The 21,568-nt window shown below is 37.5% G+C and overlaps 1 protein-coding gene across 1 annotated transcript in view; it reads right to left on the bottom strand.

Moving 5' to 3' along the window:
• Nucleotides 1-271: 271 nt before the first annotated feature.
• LOC137973399 (uncharacterized) overlaps nt 272-21,568 on the bottom strand; it is a 69,792-nt gene continuing 48,495 nt past the window's right edge. The window contains exons 20-41 of the mRNA XM_068820200.1: nt 21,190-21,518; nt 20,588-20,729; nt 19,222-19,550; nt 18,612-18,753; nt 17,248-17,576; nt 16,638-16,779; nt 15,265-15,593; nt 14,663-14,804; nt 13,289-13,617; nt 12,687-12,828; nt 11,313-11,641; nt 10,711-10,852; nt 9,337-9,665; nt 8,735-8,876; nt 7,361-7,689; nt 6,759-6,900; nt 5,385-5,713; nt 4,783-4,924; nt 3,409-3,737; nt 2,808-2,949; nt 2,062-2,113; nt 272-522 (exon numbers count right to left, since the gene is read on the bottom strand). Coding sequence (XP_068676301.1) covers nt 2,097-2,113; nt 2,808-2,949; nt 3,409-3,737; nt 4,783-4,924; nt 5,385-5,713; nt 6,759-6,900; nt 7,361-7,689; nt 8,735-8,876; nt 9,337-9,665; nt 10,711-10,852; nt 11,313-11,641; nt 12,687-12,828; nt 13,289-13,617; nt 14,663-14,804; nt 15,265-15,593; nt 16,638-16,779; nt 17,248-17,576; nt 18,612-18,753; nt 19,222-19,550; nt 20,588-20,729; nt 21,190-21,518 — 4,727 coding nt within the window. The 3' untranslated portion in view covers nt 272-522; nt 2,062-2,096. The remainder of the gene's footprint in view (nt 523-2,061; nt 2,114-2,807; nt 2,950-3,408; nt 3,738-4,782; nt 4,925-5,384; nt 5,714-6,758; nt 6,901-7,360; nt 7,690-8,734; nt 8,877-9,336; nt 9,666-10,710; nt 10,853-11,312; nt 11,642-12,686; nt 12,829-13,288; nt 13,618-14,662; nt 14,805-15,264; nt 15,594-16,637; nt 16,780-17,247; nt 17,577-18,611; nt 18,754-19,221; nt 19,551-20,587; nt 20,730-21,189; nt 21,519-21,568) is intronic.

The raw sequence follows: 21,568 nt of genomic DNA on the forward strand, positions 1-21,568 counted from the left end.
GAAAGTGTGGATAGTTGTCACGATAGTGCATTTAGGCTTAAGAACTGCGTCAGTTTGAGTTTAGGGTTGTCGTTTGTTTTCAGAAGGTTAGGGTTGGGGTCATAAAATGGGTTGGTATTTTGACCTAATAATGAGAGGATTTCTGACTGGTTAACTAATTATAAGTAATGCGGTTTGGGTAACGCTGTCCACTAAAGTAACCAAATGTATAGATGCCTTATATGTTTTAAATTTAATCTGAATACAAGAAATAAAGATGGGAATCAAAACGAAGCGTTGTTACGTCATTTATTTGCAAACTGAATAAATGCTACTGACAAGTATTGTTAGCTTGCTTGCAAGCAGCTGCGAACGAAATTAAAGAAACTATTTCTTTAATTTCAATGGAATTTATTTCTTTACTTCCCTTAATTACATGCATCGCCTACGATTTGATTGGTTTTCCCCACAGTGTAGTCTCGTTTTGTTCTCTGTAAATCTCTCTATGTATTTGATTGTTTTTTGTCCTCCAAGAATTTAGACCTAGAAAAAAAGAAAATCTATTTGATAACAGTGCTCACCTCTATTTTCTATAACGTACTCACTTCTATTTTCACACTGACATTTTACGGTTAAAACCTTTAAGCGCCGCAACTGCAGAACACTACTTTAGCTTCCTGTAATCAAATCTGTCTTCCAAGGGCTTCCGAAGCTTAGTCTTAAGATTTACTTACTGTCATTAATATCAAAGGGATTACTTCACATTATTAAGACGTGAACATCTACGTTGACAGCAACAAACACTTTAATGACCATTTACTTGGTTGCCAGTTTGACAATCCCAGTTGGAAAATGAGTAATATTTTTCTCTTTCTTTTAATTTTTTTTTTTCTTGGAACGTCAATTGGATAAACAAGACAGGCGGTGAAAAATAAATATCTGGAATCTTAAAAGCGACGAGTAATGGACTTCGACAACAATCTATCGCCCATCGAACCGAAATCGTGTGTGCTGTTATGTAGAACACTGAAACCAAATGGAAAATTCTCTGGTAACGTATGGGTTCAACAAGACAGAAAAGGAATCAAACACCTTAAGTGGATCTGTGATCTCTGTTGTCTGGCTGTTTGTATTTATTTGTGCTCAACTCCGCTGCACAGTCTTCAGGTAGAAAAAATAACTGGAAATGTGACAGCCAAGATTAAATTATGAAAAAATATCTACGGATAGCTCGTTAAAAAATCTTTATTTTTAGCGGTTATTTGAACATAAAAGATGCAACGCTTGACGAGAGATAACATTTTTGTTAATATTAATCTTGATAGAAGAAAAATTTCGCGGGAATCGGGACGCGATGAAAATGAGCTAACAAATTTGCATACGTGCGTTGAAATGTGAGACGCGAGGAGACAGGAATTTTATTTCTCTGACAAACAGTGACTCTTGCCACTATAGTGTAAAATGAAGTTTATTTGGGAAGCCAACAATATTTTACTTGCTAGTGCGAAGATTGTTTACAAGAAACTCACGCTTTTTGCGAATTTTGAGTGTCATGAAATTACATTGCGTGATATATACCAAATATACCAAAGCTTAAAAAACTAGAAGACCTCAAAATGGGACAGGACATTACGAAATAATTAAAGGTGTGAACGTTTGAGCCAAAGGGCCTCTGCTCGCGCGACATGTGGGTGACCATCAAATGGTCTTAATGACCCCCCACTTGAAAAAATTAAGTGCCTTCTGTCTTTGTGTAACACATACCAAAAGCAACCCAGTGTACGCTTTATAGAACGTCTAGTTTAAATTAGGTGTTCGAAAGCAACATGACATCATTGGCAAATGATCAACGTACTGATGGTATCAGTATTCTAAAGATAAGGTAGGTTTTGCGTTTTTCAATTTTTCCTTAGTAGCTCCAGGTTTAAAAATCTGTTTTCAGTTATTCATCCACACAAATTTTGCGTAAAACCTCACGGGAAATCCCCAAGACGCGGGGAAAAGCGGCATAAACTTTAAACGATACTTTATCCGACAGAAAATGTAATTAAGTTAGTAAACTGGGCCACTTCGTAAGCTCACCTGTCTTTTTCTTGGGCATAAGTTACTCCCCTCACTCATCCACTTTCTATTTCTAAAGAAAAAAAGATAAATTTCCATCATTGGCGACAGTTGTAGTTGTAATTGAAAACGTTTTGACACCTGCACCTTGTCCATAATCCATTTTATTTAAGATATGTTTTTACTTTACAAGTTTTTTCATTAACTTGGCAGGCAATAAGGGCATTCAAAAACGTAAATTCAAATCAGATTCAGGGTAAACGGGGAAATGCAACGGACAAACACCATATTTTAACTTACGACACTATATTAAACTGGTGGCCGAGTATAATTTTTAGCCAATACCGTATGTCAACCTTCACCATCACCATTCCTGACACCAGAATGTTCAGCTTTCTAGATAAATGCCGTTTTTCCTAAAGCATCTCTAAATACACACCAACTCAATTGGGGGTAGCTGGGTCTTTATTGCCTAAGACCATACGCAATGCTCCCCATAACAGGGAGGTAAATAGAAAAAAAAAATTTTCAGATTGCACTAAATACAAATAACGTTGATCGCTCGCTGATCGCAAAGAGAATTCTAACTAGTATGGCAACTATTCGCTTATACTTGCCGGGCGTGGCGTGGAATTTCCGCTGCGGTATTTAATTGTGATAAACGAGTCTATCACTCACTTAAACGTTTTTCAAGGATAATTCCCCTTAACGTTGGATTAATTTATAATTTAGTTTCTAATAAGGCGATGGAAAAAAATTTTGATTACCTTGTTTGCAGCCATAGACTTCTACTCTCATTGATATGTGGCTGTGCCAAGTGACCGGTCGGAATCGTATGTAACGCGCCACGATTGGTTTTTTTAGTTTATGATATATGATTGAATTTTGATCGCTATTTGCAATAAATTCCTAATGGAAAAGAGAAAGACATATAGTGATGAAGAGAACGAAAACTTTTGCTAACTGGCTACTGAAAGAATTCATGATCCATAGCACAAGAAATGAGAGATACAAGGAAGAACATCCGCCGCATGTTGATAATGTACACATGATATCCCATCAATAAAAACTGGAAGATTTGAAAAATGGAGGAAAAAGGGGAAGGTTTCAATGGGGAACGATAACACACATCTGGCACCGTCAGAACGCTTGGGAGCTTACTACACTGGAAGACCTACTTTAGAAAATGATACAAAGGCCAACGAAATAAAATGTTGTTTCATGTTGTAGTCGGGTTTGTTTACCTGTCTCGTAGACGTAGTCGGGATTTATATTAAAATAAATAAAGAGGATAAAGAAAAAAAAAACCACAAGTCTAGTATACCCTTCAGAGCACGTTTTGACGAATTGCTTTTCATCACATCTTACCTTGTCAACGGTCTGTCCTTGTTCCCTGTAGTATTGGAAGGTAACTCCATCGTTACTGTATTGCAGTTTGTACTTTGTAACCCATTGGTTGACCTGATTCCTTCCTTGTGAAGCTACAGCCGTCACTTTAGTGTGGGATCCTTGCAGATCAATCTGCAACCATTGATTGTTATCGTTTTTCCTTGCTGACCAGGCACCTTGTTTTATTCCTGACTTTTGGAAGTTTAGTCTTCCCTGAATGGCGGCGTGATTTAGATCCCACTCAGAAGACGCTTGTATTTGCGCATCTTTGATTGCGCCAAATTCCATGCCAAGAGGTTGTTGACATTCTGGTTTTCAAATTGAGATAAAAAGTTGTGATCAGAAACAGTCTTTGAATGTCCACATTCTTTGAAAGTAACAGAGCCACTTCGAGTCGTTAGAAAGTTAGTAATAATGTCACTAGTTTTAAACATATAGACAGCAAATCAATACTGGAAAGCGAACAATTCCGGTTCACGTAATGGAATTAACTTTTGTCTTTACAGTATCTAACTGACTGAGTTGGTTTTTTAATTGGAAAACATGCAGATCATGGAAAGTAAATTAAATTGAAGTTCCTAGATTCAACTATAAAGAAAACGATTTAGAGATCGGACAATTTGCTTACACTCCGTAAAAGGGTTTCATCAAATAAACATCGTTTGCTTAAGTGCCACCTTCACCGTCATCTTTGCAGCATTATGCACATCTAAGGCTCTCTGGAAATTGCACCTGAGTTTCAGTGCAACTCATTTACCTATACGTGGGATGCCATAGGCAGGTCATACTGAAATCCAGCCGTGTTAGCTTCAATCGAAGTTGCATGAGGTTTTTACCCACGTTCTTGTTCTCATCTTAAAAGTTGTTAAGCCATTTTAGGTAAGGTTGCTTCTGAGATTGGTGGCCTCTTAGGTTATTTAATTTGGTAAATAAAAGACAGGCGATGTAGTAGCATTTGAAAATGTTTTGACACCTTAACCTTGTCCCCAATCTATTTTATTTAACCTAAGTTTTTACTTTACGAGTTTTTTCATTAACTTGGCCGGCAAAAAGAGCATTCAAAAGGATAAACTCAAATCAAATTTAGGGCGAACGGTTAAATACAACTAAAAAACACCCTATTTTAACCTACGACGCCATATCAAGTGAAGGGAGAGTATAATTTTTAGCCAATCTTCGCATGTAAACCTGGACCATCATCGTTACTAACACCAGAATGCTCAGCTTTCTAGATAAATGCCATTTTTTCCAAAGGGTCTCTTAACCCTTTTTGAAGGATAATTCCACTTAACGTTGGATTATTTAGTAATGTTATTTATTGTAGAGACAATGGAAACAAAAAAATCATGTTACCTTGTTCACAGCCATAGACTTCCACTCTCATTGATATGTGGCTGTGCCAAGTGACCGGTCGGAATCGTATGTAACGCGCCATGATTGGATTTTTTAGTTTGTGATAGATGATTGAATTTTGATCGCTATTTGCAGTAAATTCCTAAATGGGAAAAAAAGAAGACATATAGTGAGAACGAGAATACAAATTTTTGCTGACTGCCTAAAGAATTCATGATCCAAAGCACAAGAAATGAGAGATACAACGAAGAAAATCCACCACATGTTGATAATGTAAACACGATATCCAATGAATAAAAACTGAAAGTTTGAATAGGAGATTTGAAAAATGCAGGCAAATGTGACCTTGGTAGGAATGTTTGAATGGGGAACGACAACACTCATCCGGCACCGTCAGAACGCTTAGAAGCTTACTACACTGGAAGACGTACTTCAGAAATTGATACAAACAAAAGACAAGGACAAGTTGTTTCCACTGTCGGGTTTGTTTACCTGTTCTGTTTCGTAGTCATAGTGAGGATTTCTATTAAACAAAAGGAAACTAGAAGTCTAGTATTTCCTTCAGAGCACGTTTTGACGAATTGCTTATCATCACATCTTACCTTGTCAACGGTCTGTCCTTGTTCCCTGTAGTATTGGAAGGTAACTCCATCGTTACTGTATTGCAGTTTGTACTTTGTAACCCATTGGTTGACCTGATTCCTTCCTTGTGAAGCTACAGCCGTCACTTTAGTGTAGGGTGCTTGCAGATCAATCTGCAACCATTGATTGTTATCGTTTTTCCTTGCTGACCAGGCACCTTGTTTTATTCCTGACTTTTGGAAGTTTAGTCTTCCCTGGATGGCGGCGTGATTTAGATCCCACTCAGAAGACGCTTGTATTTGCGCATCTTTGATTGCGCCAAATTCCATGCCAAGAGGTTGTTGACATTCTGGTTTTCAAATTGAGATAAAACGTTGTGATCAAAAACAGTCTTTGAAGGTCCACATTCTTTAAAAGTAACAGAGCCACTTCAAGTCGTTAGAAAGTTAGTAATAATGTCACTAGTTTTAAACATATAGACAGCAAATCAATACTGGAAAGCGAACAATTCCGGCTCACGTAATGGAATTAACTTTTGTCTTTACAGTATCTAACTGACTGAGTTGGTTTTTTTATTGGAAAACATGCTGATCATGGAAAGTAAATTAAATTGAAGTTCCTAGATTCAACTATAAAGAAAACGATTTAGAGATCGGACAATTTGCTTACACTCCGTAAAAGGGTTTCACCAAAAAAACATCGTTTGCTTAAGTGCCACCTTCACCGTCATCTTTGCAGCATTATGCACATCTAAGGCACTCTGGAAATTGCACCTGAGTTTCAGTGCAACTCATTTACCTATACGTGGGATGCCATAGGCAGGTCATACTGAAATCCAGCCGTGTTAGCTTCAATCGAAGTTGCATGAGGTTTTTACCCACGTTCTTGTTCTCATCTTAAAAGTTGTTAAGCCATTTTAGGTAAGGTTGCTTCTGAGATTGGAGGCCTCTTAGGTTATTTAATTTGGTAAATAAAAGACAGGCGATGTAGTAGCATTTGAAAATGTTTTGATACCTTAACCTTGTCCCCAATCTATTTTATTTAACCTAAGTTTTTACTTTACGAGTTTTTTCATTAACTTGGCCGGCAAAAAGAGCATTCAAAAGGATAAACTCAAATCAAATTTAGGGCGAACGGTTAAATACAACTAAAAAACACCCTATTTTAACCTACGACGCCATATCAAGTGAAGGGAGAGTGTAATTTTTAGCCAATCTTCGCATGTAAACCTGGACCATCATCGTTACTAACACCAGAATGCTCAGCTTTCTAGATAAATGCCATTTTTTCCAAAGGGTCTATTAACCCTTTTTGAAGGATAATTCCACTTAACGTTGGATTATTTAGTAATGTTATTTATTGTAGAGACAATGGAAACAAAAAAATCATGTTACCTTGTTCACAGCCATAGACTTCCACTCTCATTGATATGTGGCTGTGCCAAGTGACCGGTCGGAATCGTATGTAACGCGCCATGATTGGATTTTTTAGTTTGTGATAGATGATTGAATTTTGATCGCTATTTGCAGTAAATTCCTAAATGGGAAAAAAAGAAGACATATAGTGAGAACGAGAATACAAATTTTTGCTGACTGCCTAAAGAATTCATGATCCAAAGCACAAGAAATGAGAGATACAACGAAGAAAATCCACCACATGTTGATAATGTAAACACGATATCCAATGAATAAAAACTGAAAGTTTGAATAGGAGATTTGAAAAATGCAGGCAAATGTGACCTTGGTAGGAATGTTTGAATGGGGAACGACAACACTCATCCGGCACCGTCAGAACGCTTAGAAGCTTACTACACTGGAAGACGTACTTCAGAAATTGATACAAACAAAAGACAAGGACAAGTTGTTTCCACTGTCGGGTTTGTTTACCTGTTCTGTTTCGTAGTCATAGTGAGGATTTCTATTAAACAAAAGGAAACTAGAAGTCTAGTATTTCCTTCAGAGCACGTTTTGACGAATTGCTTATCATCACATCTTACCTTGTCAACGGTCTGTCCTTGTTCCCTGTAGTATTGGAAGGTAACTCCATCGTTACTGTATTGCAGTTTGTACTTTGTAACCCATTGGTTGACCTGATTCCTTCCTTGTGAAGCTACAGCCGTCACTTTAGTGTAGGGTGCTTGCAGATCAATCTGCAACCATTGATTGTTATCGTTTTTCCTTGCTGACCAGGCACCTTGTTTTATTCCTGACTTTTGGAAGTTTAGTCTTCCCTGGATGGCGGCGTGATTTAGATCCCACTCAGAAGACGCTTGTATTTGCGCATCTTTGATTGCGCCAAATTCCATGCCAAGAGGTTGTTGACATTCTGGTTTTCAAATTGAGATAAAACGTTGTGATCAAAAACAGTCTTTGAAGGTCCACATTCTTTAAAAGTAACAGAGCCACTTCAAGTCGTTAGAAAGTTAGTAATAATGTCACTAGTTTTAAACATATAGACAGCAAATCAATACTGGAAAGCGAACAATTCCGGCTCACGTAATGGAATTAACTTTTGTCTTTACAGTATCTAACTGACTGAGTTGGTTTTTTTATTGGAAAACATGCTGATCATGGAAAGTAAATTAAATTGAAGTTCCTAGATTCAACTATAAAGAAAACGATTTAGAGATCGGACAATTTGCTTACACTCCGTAAAAGGGTTTCACCAAAAAAACATCGTTTGCTTAAGTGCCACCTTCACCGTCATCTTTGCAGCATTATGCACATCTAAGGCACTCTGGAAATTGCACCTGAGTTTCAGTGCAACTCATTTACCTATACGTGGGATGCCATAGGCAGGTCATACTGAAATCCAGCCGTGTTAGCTTCAATCGAAGTTGCATGAGGTTTTTACCCACGTTCTTGTTCTCATCTTAAAAGTTGTTAAGCCATTTTAGGTAAGGTTGCTTCTGAGATTGGAGGCCTCTTAGGTTATTTAATTTGGTAAATAAAAGACAGGCGATGTAGTAGCATTTGAAAATGTTTTGATACCTTAACCTTGTCCCCAATCTATTTTATTTAACCTAAGTTTTTACTTTACGAGTTTTTTCATTAACTTGGCCGGCAAAAAGAGCATTCAAAAGGATAAACTCAAATCAAATTTAGGGCGAACGGTTAAATACAACTAAAAAACACCCTATTTTAACCTACGACGCCATATCAAGTGAAGGGAGAGTGTAATTTTTAGCCAATCTTCGCATGTAAACCTGGAGCATCATCGTTACTAACACCAGAATGCTCAGCTTTCTAGATAAATGCCATTTTTTCCAAAGGGTCTATTAACCCTTTTTGAAGGATAATTCCACTTAACGTTGGATTATTTAGTAATGTTATTTATTGTAGAGACAATGGAAACAAAAAAATCATGTTACCTTGTTCACAGCCATAGACTTCCACTCTCATTGATATGTGGCTGTGCCAAGTGACCGGTCGGAATCGTATGTAACGCGCCATGATTGGATTTTTTAGTTTGTGATAGATGATTGAATTTTGATCGCTATTTGCAGTAAATTCCTAAATGGGAAAAAAAGAAGACATATAGTGAGAACGAGAATACAAATTTTTGCTGACTGCCTAAAGAATTCATGATCCAAAGCACAAGAAATGAGAGATACAACGAAGAAAATCCACCACATGTTGATAATGTAAACACGATATCCAATGAATAAAAACTGAAAGTTTGAATAGGAGATTTGAAAAATGCAGGCAAATGTGACCTTGGTAGGAATGTTTGAATGGGGAACGACAACACTCATCCGGCACCGTCAGAACGCTTAGAAGCTTACTACACTGGAAGACGTACTTCAGAAATTGATACAAACAAAAGACAAGGACAAGTTGTTTCCACTGTCGGGTTTGTTTACCTGTTCTGTTTCGTAGTCATAGTGAGGATTTCTATTAAACAAAAGGAAACTAGAAGTCTAGTATTTCCTTCAGAGCACGTTTTGACGAATTGCTTTTCATCACATCTTACCTTGTCAACGGTCTGTCCTTGTTCCCTGTAGTATTGGAAGGTAACTCCATCGTTACTGTATTGCAGTTTGTACTTTGTAACCCATTGGTTGACCTGATTCCTTCCTTGTGAAGCTACAGCCGTGACTTTAGTGTAGGGTGCTTGCAGATCAATCTGCAACCATTGATTGTTATCGTTTTTCCTTGCTGACCAGGCACCTTGTTTTATTCCTGACTTTTGGAAGTTTAGTCTTCCCTGGATGGCGGCGTGATTTAGATCCCACTCAGAAGACGCTTGTATTTGCGCATCTTTGATTGCGCCAAATTCCATGCCAAGAGGTTGTTGACATTCTGGTTTTCAAATTGAGATAAAACGTTGTGATCAAAAACAGTCTTTGAAGGTCCACATTCTTTAAAAGTAACAGAGCCACTTCAAGTCGTTAGAAAGTTAGTAATAATGTCACTAGTTTTAAACATATAGACAGCAAATCAATACTGGAAAGCGAACAATTCCGGCTCACGTAATGGAATTAACTTTTGTCTTTACAGTATCTAACTGACTGAGTTGGTTTTTTTATTGGAAAACATGCTGATCATGGAAAGTAAATTAAATTGAAGTTCCTAGATTCAACTATAAAGAAAACGATTTAGAGATCGGACAATTTGCTTACACTCCGTAAAAGGGTTTCACCAAAAAAACATCGTTTGCTTAAGTGCCACCTTCACCGTCATCTTTGCAGCATTATGCACATCTAAGGCACTCTGGAAATTGCACCTGAGTTTCAGTGCAACTCATTTACCTATACGTGGGATGCCATAGGCAGGTCATACTGAAATCCAGCCGTGTTAGCTTCAATCGAAGTTGCATGAGGTTTTTACCCACGTTCTTGTTCTCATCTTAAAAGTTGTTAAGCCATTTTAGGTAAGGTTGCTTCTGAGATTGGAGGCCTCTTAGGTTATTTAATTTGGTAAATAAAAGACAGGCGATGTAGTAGCATTTGAAAATGTTTTGATACCTTAACCTTGTCCCCAATCTATTTTATTTAACCTAAGTTTTTACTTTACGAGTTTTTTCATTAACTTGGCCGGCAAAAAGAGCATTCAAAAGGATAAACTCAAATCAAATTTAGGGCGAACGGTTAAATACAACTAAAAAACACCCTATTTTAACCTACGACGCCATATCAAGTGAAGGGAGAGTGTAATTTTTAGCCAATCTTCGCATGTAAACCTGGACCATCATCGTTACTAACACCAGAATGCTCAGCTTTCTAGATAAATGCCATTTTTTCCAAAGGGTCTATTAACCCTTTTTGAAGGATAATTCCACTTAACGTTGGATTATTTAGTAATGTTATTTATTGTAGAGACAATGGAAACAAAAAAATCATGTTACCTTGTTCACAGCCATAGACTTCCACTCTCATTGATATGTGGCTGTGCCAAGTGACCGGTCGGAATCGTATGTAACGCGCCATGATTGGATTTTTTAGTTTGTGATAGATGATTGAATTTTGATCGCTATTTGCAGTAAATTCCTAAATGGGAAAAAAAGAAGACATATAGTGAGAACGAGAATACAAATTTTTGCTGACTGCCTAAAGAATTCATGATCCAAAGCACAAGAAATGAGAGATACAACGAAGAAAATCCACCACATGTTGATAATGTAAACACGATATCCAATGAATAAAAACTGAAAGTTTGAATAGGAGATTTGAAAAATGCAGGCAAATGTGACCTTGGTAGGAATGTTTGAATGGGGAACGACAACACTCATCCGGCACCGTCAGAACGCTTAGAAGCTTACTACACTGGAAGACGTACTTCAGAAATTGATACAAACAAAAGACAAGGACAAGTTGTTTCCACTGTCGGGTTTGTTTACCTGTTCTGTTTCGTAGTCATAGTGAGGATTTCTATTAAACAAAAGGAAACTAGAAGTCTAGTATTTCCTTCAGAGCACGTTTTGACGAATTGCTTATCATCACATCTTACCTTGTCAACGGTCTGTCCTTGTTCCCTGTAGTATTGGAAGGTAACTCCATCGTTACTGTATTGCAGTTTGTACTTTGTAACCCATTGGTTGACCTGATTCCTTCCTTGTGAAGCTACAGCCGTCACTTTAGTGTAGGGTGCTTGCAGATCAATCTGCAACCATTGATTGTTATCGTTTTTCCTTGCTGACCAGGCACCTTGTTTTATTCCTGACTTTTGGAAGTTTAGTCTTCCCTGGATGGCGGCGTGATTTAGATCCCACTCAGAAGACGCTTGTATTTGCGCATCTTTGATTGCGCCAAATTCCATGCCAAGAGGTTGTTGACATTCTGGTTTTCAAATTGAGATAAAACGTTGTGATCAAAAACAGTCTTTGAAGGTCCACATTCTTTAAAAGTAACAGAGCCACTTCAAGTCGTTAGAAAGTTAGTAATAATGTCACTAGTTTTAAACATATAGACAGCAAATCAATACTGGAAAGCGAACAATTCCGGCTCACGTAATGGAATTAACTTTTGTCTTTACAGTATCTAACTGACTGAGTTGGTTTTTTTATTGGAAAACATGCTGATCATGGAAAGTAAATTAAATTGAAGTTCCTAGATTCAACTATAAAGAAAACGATTTAGAGATCGGACAATTTGCTTACACTCCGTAAAAGGGTTTCACCAAAAAAACATCGTTTGCTTAAGTGCCACCTTCACCGTCATCTTTGCAGCATTATGCACATCTAAGGCACTCTGGAAATTGCACCTGAGTTTCAGTGCAACTCATTTACCTATACGTGGGATGCCATAGGCAGGTCATACTGAAATCCAGCCGTGTTAGCTTCAATCGAAGTTGCATGAGGTTTTTACCCACGTTCTTGTTCTCATCTTAAAAGTTGTTAAGCCATTTTAGGTAAGGTTGCTTCTGAGATTGGAGGCCTCTTAGGTTATTTAATTTGGTAAATAAAAGACAGGCGATGTAGTAGCATTTGAAAATGTTTTGATACCTTAACCTTGTCCCCAATCTATTTTATTTAACCTAAGTTTTTACTTTACGAGTTTTTTCATTAACTTGGCCGGCAAAAAGAGCATTCAAAAGGATAAACTCAAATCAAATTTAGGGCGAACGGTTAAATACAACTAAAAAACACCCTATTTTAACCTACGACGCCATATCAAGTGAAGGGAGAGTGTAATTTTTAGCCAATCTTCGCATGTAAACCTGGACCATCATCGTTACTAACACCAGAATGCTCAGCTTTCTAGATAAATGCCATTTTTTCCAAAGGGTCTATTAACCCTTTTTGAAGGATAATTCCACTTAACGTTGGATTATTTAGTAATGTTATTTATTGTAGAGACAATGGAAACAAAAAAATCATGTTACCTTGTTCACAGCCATAGACTTCCACTCTCATTGATATGTGGCTGTGCCAAGTGACCGGTCGGAATCGTATGTAACGCGCCATGATTGGATTTTTTAGTTTGTGATAGATGATTGAATTTTGATCGCTATTTGCAGTAAATTCCTAAATGGGAAAAAAAGAAGACATATAGTGAGAACGAGAATACAAATTTTTGCTGACTGCCTAAAGAATTCATGATCCAAAGCACAAGAAATGAGAGATACAACGAAGAAAATCCACCACATGTTGATAATGTAAACACGATATCCAATGAATAAAAACTGAAAGTTTGAATAGGAGATTTGAAAAATGCAGGCAAATGTGACCTTGGTAGGAATGTTTGAATGGGGAACGACAACACTCATCCGGCACCGTCAGAACGCTTAGAAGCTTACTACACTGGAAGACGTACTTCAGAAATTGATACAAACAAAAGACAAGGACAAGTTGTTTCCACTGTCGGGTTTGTTTACCTGTTCTGTTTCGTAGTCATAGTGAGGATTTCTATTAAACAAAAGGAAACTAGAAGTCTAGTATTTCCTTCAGAGCACGTTTTGACGAATTGCTTATCATCACATCTTACCTTGTCAACGGTCTGTCCTTGTTCCCTGTAGTATTGGAAGGTAACTCCATCGTTACTGTATTGCAGTTTGTACTTTGTAACCCATTGGTTGACCTGATTCCTTCCTTGTGAAGCTACAGCCGTGACTTTAGTGTAGGGTGCTTGCAGATCAATCTGCAACCATTGATTGTTATCGTTTTTCCTTGCTGACCAGGCACCTTGTTTTATTCCTGACTTTTGGAAGTTTAGTCTTCCCTGGATGGCGGCGTGATTTAGATCCCACTCAGAAGACGCTTGTATTTGCGCATCTTTGATTGCGCCAAATTCCATGCCAAGAGGTTGTTGACATTCTGGTTTTCAAATTGAGATAAAACGTTGTGATCAAAAACAGTCTTTGAAGGTCCACATTCTTTAAAAGTAACAGAGCCACTTCAAGTCGTTAGAAAGTTAGTAATAATGTCACTAGTTTTAAACATATAGACAGCAAATCAATACTGGAAAGCGAACAATTCCGGCTCACGTAATGGAATTAACTTTTGTCTTTACAGTATCTAACTGACTGAGTTGGTTTTTTTATTGGAAAACATGCTGATCATGGAAAGTAAATTAAATTGAAGTTCCTAGATTCAACTATAAAGAAAACGATTTAGAGATCGGACAATTTGCTTACACTCCGTAAAAGGGTTTCACCAAAAAAACATCGTTTGCTTAAGTGCCACCTTCACCGTCATCTTTGCAGCATTATGCACATCTAAGGCACTCTGGAAATTGCACCTGAGTTTCAGTGCAACTCATTTACCTATACGTGGGATGCCATAGGCAGGTCATACTGAAATCCAGCCGTGTTAGCTTCAATCGAAGTTGCATGAGGTTTTTACCCACGTTCTTGTTCTCATCTTAAAAGTTGTTAAGCCATTTTAGGTAAGGTTGCTTCTGAGATTGGTGGCCTCTTAGGTTATTTAATTTGGTAAATAAAAGACAGGCGATGTAGTAGCATTTGAAAATGTTTTGATACCTTAACCTTGTCCCCAATCTATTTTATTTAACCTAAGTTTTTACTTTACGAGTTTTTTCATTAACTTGGCCGGCAAAAAGAGCATTCAAAAGGATAAACTCAAATCAAATTTAGGGCGAACGGTTAAATACAACTAAAAAAGACCCTATTTTAACCTACGACGCCATATCAAGTGAAGGGAGAGTGTAATTTTTAGCCAATCTTCGCATGTAAACCTGGACCATCATCGTTACTAACACCAGAATGCTCAGCTTTCTAGATAAATGCCATTTTTTCCAAAGGGTCTATTAACCCTTTTTGAAGGATAATTCCACTTAACGTTGGATTATTTAGTAATGTTATTTATTGTAGAGACAATGGAAACAAAAAAATCATGTTACTTTGTTCACAGCCATAGACTTCTACTCTCATTGATATGTGGCTGTGCCAAGTGACCGGTCGGAATCGTATGTAACGCGCCATGATTGGATTTTTTAGTTTGTGATAGATGATTGAATTTTGATCGCTATTTGCAGTAAATTCCTAAATGGGAAAAAAAGAAGACATATAGTGAGAACGAGAATACAAATTTTTGCTGACTGCCTAAAGAATTCATGATCCAAAGCACAAGAAATGAGAGATACAACGAAGAAAATCCACCGCATGTTGATAATGTACACATGATATCCAATGAATAAGAACTGAAAGTTTGAATAGGAGATTTGAAAAATGCAGGCAAATGTGACCTTGGTAGGAATGTTTGAATGCGGAACGACAATACTCATCCGGCACCGTCAGAACGCTTAGAAGCTCACTGCACTGGAAGACGTACTTCAGAAATTGATACAAACAAAAAACAAGGACAAGTTGTTTCCACTGTCGGGTTTGTTTACCTGTTCTGTTTCGTAGACATAGTGAGGATTTCTATTAAACAAAAGGAAACTAGAAGTCTAGTATTTCCTTCAGAGCACGTTTTGACGAATTGCTTATCATCACATCTTACCTTGTCAACGGTCTGTCCTTGTTCCCTGTAGTATTGGAAGGTAACTCCATCGTTACTGTATTGCAGTTTGTACTTTGTAACCCATTGGTTGACCTGATTCCTTCCTTGTGAAGCTACAGCCGTCACTTTAGTGTAGGGTGCTTGCAGATCAATCTGCAACCATTGATTGTTATCGTTTTTCCTTGCTGACCAGGCACCTTGTTTTATTCCTGACTTTTGGAAGTTTAGTCTTCCCTGGATGGCGGCGTGATTTAGATCCCACTCAGAAGACGCTTGTATTTGCGCATCTTTGATTGCGCCAAATTCCATGCCAAGAGGTTGTTGACATTCTGGTTTTCAAATTGAGATAAAAAGTTGTGATCAGAAACAGTCTTTGAATGTCCACATTCTTTGAAAGTAACAGAGCCACTTCAAGTCGTTAGAAAGTTAGTAATAATGTCACTAGTTTTAAACATATAGACAGCAAATCAATACTGGAAAGCGAACAATTCCGGCTCACGTAATGGAATTAACTTTTGTCTTTACAGTATCTAACTGACTGAGTTGGTTTTTTTAATTGGAAAACATGCAGATCATGGAAAGTAAATTAAATTGAAGTTCCTAGATTCAACTATAAAGAAAACGATTTAGAGATCGGACAATTTGCTTACACTCCGTAAAAGGGTTTCATCAAATAAACATCGTTTGCTTAAGTGCCACCTTCACCGTCATCTTTGCAGCATTATGCACATCTAAGGCACTCTGGAAATTGCACCTGAGTTTCAGTGCAACTCATTTACCTATACGTGGGATGCCATAGGCAGGTCATACTGAAATCCAGCCGTGTTAGCTTTAATCAAAGTTGCAACAGGTTGTTACCCACCTGCTTGTTCTCATCTTAAAAGTTATTAAGCCTTTTTAGGTAAGGTTACTACTTAGATTGGTGGTCTCTTATGTTATTTTATTTGGTAAATAAAAGACAGACGATGTAGTAGTATGTGAAAACGTTTTGACACCTTAACCTTGTCAATAATCTATTTTAGTTAACCTAAGTTTTTACTTTACGAGTTTTTTCATTAACTTAACTGGCACTAAGGGCATTCAAAAAGGGAAAATCAAATCTGAATCAGGGTAAACCGGGAAATATAACGAAAAAGCACCCTATTTTACCCTTCGCCGCCTTATCAGGTGGAGGGAGAGTATAATTTTTAGCCAATCTTCCCATGTAAACCTGGACCATCACCGTTACTGACACTAGAATGCTCAGCTTTCTAGGTAACTGCTGTTTTTCCTAAATTGTCTCTACACCTTTTTTTAAAATATGTTTCCACTTAACTTTGGAGAATTTAATAATTTTGTTTATTGTAGAGACGATGGAAAAAAAATCATGTTACCTTGTTCACAGCCATAGACTTCTACTCTCATTGATATATGGCTGTGCCAAGTGACCGGTCGGAATCGTATGTAACGCGCCATGATTGGATTTTTTAGTTTGTGATAGATGATTGAATTTTGATCGCTATTTGCAGTAAATTCCTAAATGGGAAAAAAAGATGACATATAGTGATTAAGACAACGAAAAGTTTTGCTGACTGGCTAAAGAAATCATGATCCAATGCACAAGAAATGAGAGATACAAGGAAGGAACTCCACCGCGTGTTGATAATGTACACATGATATCCAATGAATAAAAACTGGAACTTTGAGTAGGATATTTGAAAAATGGAGGAAAAAGTGTCCTTGGTAGGAATGTTTGAATGGGGAATGACAACAACTATCCGGCACCGTCAGAACGCTTGGAAGCGTACTACACTGGAAGACGTACTTCAAAAATTCATACAAAGGGCAACAAAATGTTGTTTTCACTGTCGCGTTTCTTGACCTGTCTCGTAGACGTAGTTGGGATTTATATTAAAATAAATAAAGAAAAAAAACAAAACAAAACAGAAGGCTAGTATTCTCTTCAGAGCACGTTTTGACGAATTGCTTATCATCACATCTTACCTTGTCAACGGTCTGTCCTTGTACCCTGTAGTATCGGAAGGTAACTCCATCGTTACTGTATTGCAGTTTGTACTTTGTAACCCATTGGTTGACCTGATTCCTTCCTTGTGAAGCTACAGCCGTTACTTTAGTGTAGGATGCTTGCAGATCAATCTGCAACCATTGATTGTTATCGTTTTTCCTTGCTGACCAGGCACCTTGTTTTATTCCTGACTTTTGGAAGTTTAGTCTTCCCTGGATGGCGGCGTGATTTAGATCCCACTCAGAAGACGCTTGTATTTGCGCATCTTTGATTGCGCCAAATTCCATGCCAAGAGGTTGTTGACATTCTGGTTTTCAAATTGAGATAAAAAGTTGTGATCAGAAACAGTCTTTGAATGTCCACATTCTTTGAAAGTAACAGAGCTACTTCAAGTTGTTAGAAAGTTAGTAGTAATGTCACTAGTTTTAAATATGTAGACAGCAAATCAATACTGGAAAGCGAACATTTCCGGGTCATTTAATGGAATTAACTTTTCTCTTTGTAGTAACTAACTGACTGAGATGGTTATTTAATTTCCAGATCACGGAAAGAAAATTAAATTGAAGTTCCTAGATTCAACTATAAAGAAAACGATTTAAAGATCAAACAATTTGCTTCAACTCACTAAAAGGGTTTCATCAAATAAACATCGTTTGCTTAAGTGCCACCTTCACCGTCATCTTTGCAGCATTATGCACATCTAAGGCACTCTGGAAATTGCACCTGAGTTTCAGTGCAACTCATTTACCTATACGTGGGATGCCATAGGCAGGTCATACTGAAATCCAGCCGTGTTAGCTTTAATCAAAGTTGCAACAGGTTGTTACCCACCTGCTTGTTCTCATCTTAAAAGTTATTAAGCCTTTTTAGGTAAGGTTACTACTTAGATTGGTGGTCTCTTATGTTATTTTATTTGGTAAATAAAAGACAGACGATGTAGTAGTATGTGAAAACGTTTTGACACCTTAACCTTGTCAATAATCTATTTTAGTTAACCTAAGTTTTTACTTTACGAGTTTTTTCATTAACTTAACTGGCACTAAGGGCATTCAAAAAGGGAAAATCAAATCTGAATCAGGGTAAACCGGGAAATATAACGAAAAAGCACCCTATTTTACCCTTCGCCGCCTTATCAGGTGGAGGGAGAGTATAATTTTTAGCCAATCTTCCCATGTAAACCTGGACCATCACCGTTACTGACACTAGAATGCTCAGCTTTCTAGGTAACTGCTGTTTTTCCTAAATTGTCTCTACACCTTTTTTTAAAATATGTTTCCACTTAACTTTGGAGAATTTAATAATTTTGTTTATTGTAGAGACGATGGAAAAAAAATCATGTTACCTTGTTCACAGCCATAGACTTCTACTCTCATTGATATATGGCTGTGCCAAGTGACCGGTCGGAATCGTATGTAACGCGCCATGATTGGATTTTTTAGTTTGTGATAGATGATTGAATTTTGATCGCTATTTGCAGTAAATTCCTAAATGGGAAAAAAAGATGACATATAGTGATTAAGACAACGAAAAGTTTTGCTGACTGGCTAAAGAAATCATGATCCAATGCACAAGAAATGAGAGATACAAGGAAGGAACTCCACCGCGTGTTGATAATGTACACATGATATCCAATGAATAAAAACTGGAACTTTGAGTAGGATATTTGAAAAATGGAGGAAAAAGTGTCCTTGGTAGGAATGTTTGAATGGGGAATGACAACAACTATCCGGCACCGTCAGAACGCTTGGAAGCGTACTACACTGGAAGACGTACTTCAAAAATTCATACAAAGGGCAACAAAATGTTTTTTTCACTGTCGCGTTTCTTGACCTGTCTCGTAGACGTAGTTGGGATTTATATTAAAATAAATAAAGAAAAAAAACAAAACAAAACAGAAGGCTAGTATTCTCTTCAGAGCACGTTTTGACGAATTGCTTATCATCACATCTTACCTTGTCAACGGTCTGTCCTTGTACCCTGTAGTATCGGAAGGTAACTCCATCGTTACTGTATTGCAGTTTGTACTTTGTAACCCATTGGTTGACCTGATTCCTTCCTTGTGAAGCTACAGCCGTTACTTTAGTGTAGGATGCTTGCAGATCAATCTGCAACCATTGATTGTTATCGTTTTTCCTTGCTGACCAGGCACCTTGTTTTATTCCTGACTTTTGGAAGTTTAGTCTTCCCTGGATGGCGGCGTGATTTAGATCCCACTCAGAAGACGCTTGTATTTGCGCATCTTTGATTGCGCCAAATTCCATGCCAAGAGGTTGTTGACATTCTGGTTTTCAAATTGAGATAAAAAGTTGTGATCAGAAACAGTCTTTGAATGTCCACATTCTTTGAAAGTAACAGAGCTACTTCAAGTTGTTAGAAAGTTAGTAGTAATGTCACTAGTTTTAAATATGTAGACAGCAAATCAATACTGGAAAGCGAACATTTCCGGGTCATTTAATGGAATTAACTTTTCTCTTTGTAGTAACTAACTGACTGAGATGGTTATTTAATTTCCAGATCACGGAAAGAAAATTAAATTGAAGTTCCTAGATTCAACTATAAAGAAAACGATTTAAAGATCAAACAATTTGCTTCAACTCACTAAAAGGGTTTCATCAAATAAACATCGTTTGCTTAAGTGCCACCTTCACCGTCATCTTTGCAGCATTATGCACATCTAAGGCACTCTGGAAATTGCACCTGAGTTTCAGTGCAACTCATTTACCTATACGTGGGATGCCATAGGCAGGTCATACTGAAATCCAGCCGTGTTAGCTTCAATCGAAGTTGCATGAGGTTTTTACCCACGTGCTTGTTCTCATCTTAAAAGTTGTTAAGCCATTTTAGGTAAGGTTGCTTCTGAGATTGGTGGCCTCTTAGGTTATTTAATTTGGTAAATAAAAGACAGGCGATGTAGTAGCATTTGAAAATGTTTTGACACCTTAACCTTGTCCCCAATCTATTTTATTTAACCTACGTTTTTACTTTACGAGTTTTTTCATTAACTTGGCCGGCATAAAGAGCATTCAAAAGGATAAACTCAAATCAAATTTAGGGCGAACGGTTAAATACAACTAAAAAACACCCTATTTTAACCTACGACGCCATATTAAGTGAAGGGAGAGTATAATTTTTAGCCAATCTTCGCATGTAAACCTGGACCATCATCGTTACTAACACCAGAATGCTCAGCTTTCTAGATAAATGCCATTTTTTCCAAAGGGTCTCTTAACCCTTTTTGAAGGATAATTCCACTTAACGTTGGATTATTTAGTAATGTTATTTATTGTAGGAACAATGGAAACAAAAAAATCATGTTACCTTGTTCACAGCCATAGACTTCTACTCTCATTGATATGTGGCTGTGCCAAGTGACCGGTCGGAATCGTATGTAACGCGCCATGATTGGATTTTTTAGTTTGTGATAGATGATTGAATTTTGATCGCTATTCGCAGTAAATTCCTAAATGGGAAAAAAAGAAGACATATAGTGAGAACGAGAATACAAATTTTTGCTGACTGCCTAAAGAATTCATGATCCAATGCACAAGAAATGAGAGATACAACGAAGAAAATCCACCGCATGTTGATAATGTACACATGATATCCAATGAATAAAAACTGAAAGTTTGAATAGGAGATTTGAAAAATGCAGGCAAATGTGACCTTGGTAGGAAAGTTTGAATGGGGAACGACAACACTCATCCGGCACCGTCAGAACGCTTAGAAGATTACTACACTGGAAGACGTACTTCAGAAATTGATACAAACAAAAGACAAGGCCAAGTTGTTTCCACTGTCGGGTTTGTTTACCTGTTCTGTTTCGTAGACATAGTGAGGATTTCTATTAAACAAAAGGAAACTAGAAGTCTAGTATTTCCTTCAGAGCACGTTTTGACGAATTGCTTATCATCACATCTTACCATGTCAACGGTCTGTCCTTGTTCCCTGTAGTATTGGAAGGTAACTCCATCGTTACTGTATTGCAGTTTGTACTTTGTAACCCATTGGTTGACCTGATTCCTTCCTTGTGAAGCTACAGCCGTCACTTTAGTGTAGGGTGCTTGCAGATCAATCTGCAACCATTGATTGTTATTGTTTTTCCTTGCTGACCAGGCACCTTGTTTTATTCCTGACTTTTGGAAGTTTAGTCTTCCCTGGATGGCGGCGTGATTTAGATCCCACTCAGAAGACGCTTGTATTTGCGCATCTTTGATTGCGCCAAATTCCATGCCAAGAGGTTGTTGACATTCTGGTTTTCAAATTGAGATAAAAAGTTGTGATCAGAAACAGTCTTTGAAT

The sequence above is a fragment of the Montipora foliosa genome, chromosome 10 (genome assembly GCF_036669935.1).
Source record: "Montipora foliosa isolate CH-2021 chromosome 10, ASM3666993v2, whole genome shotgun sequence".
Classification (NCBI taxonomy): domain Eukaryota; kingdom Metazoa; phylum Cnidaria; class Anthozoa; order Scleractinia; family Acroporidae; genus Montipora; species Montipora foliosa.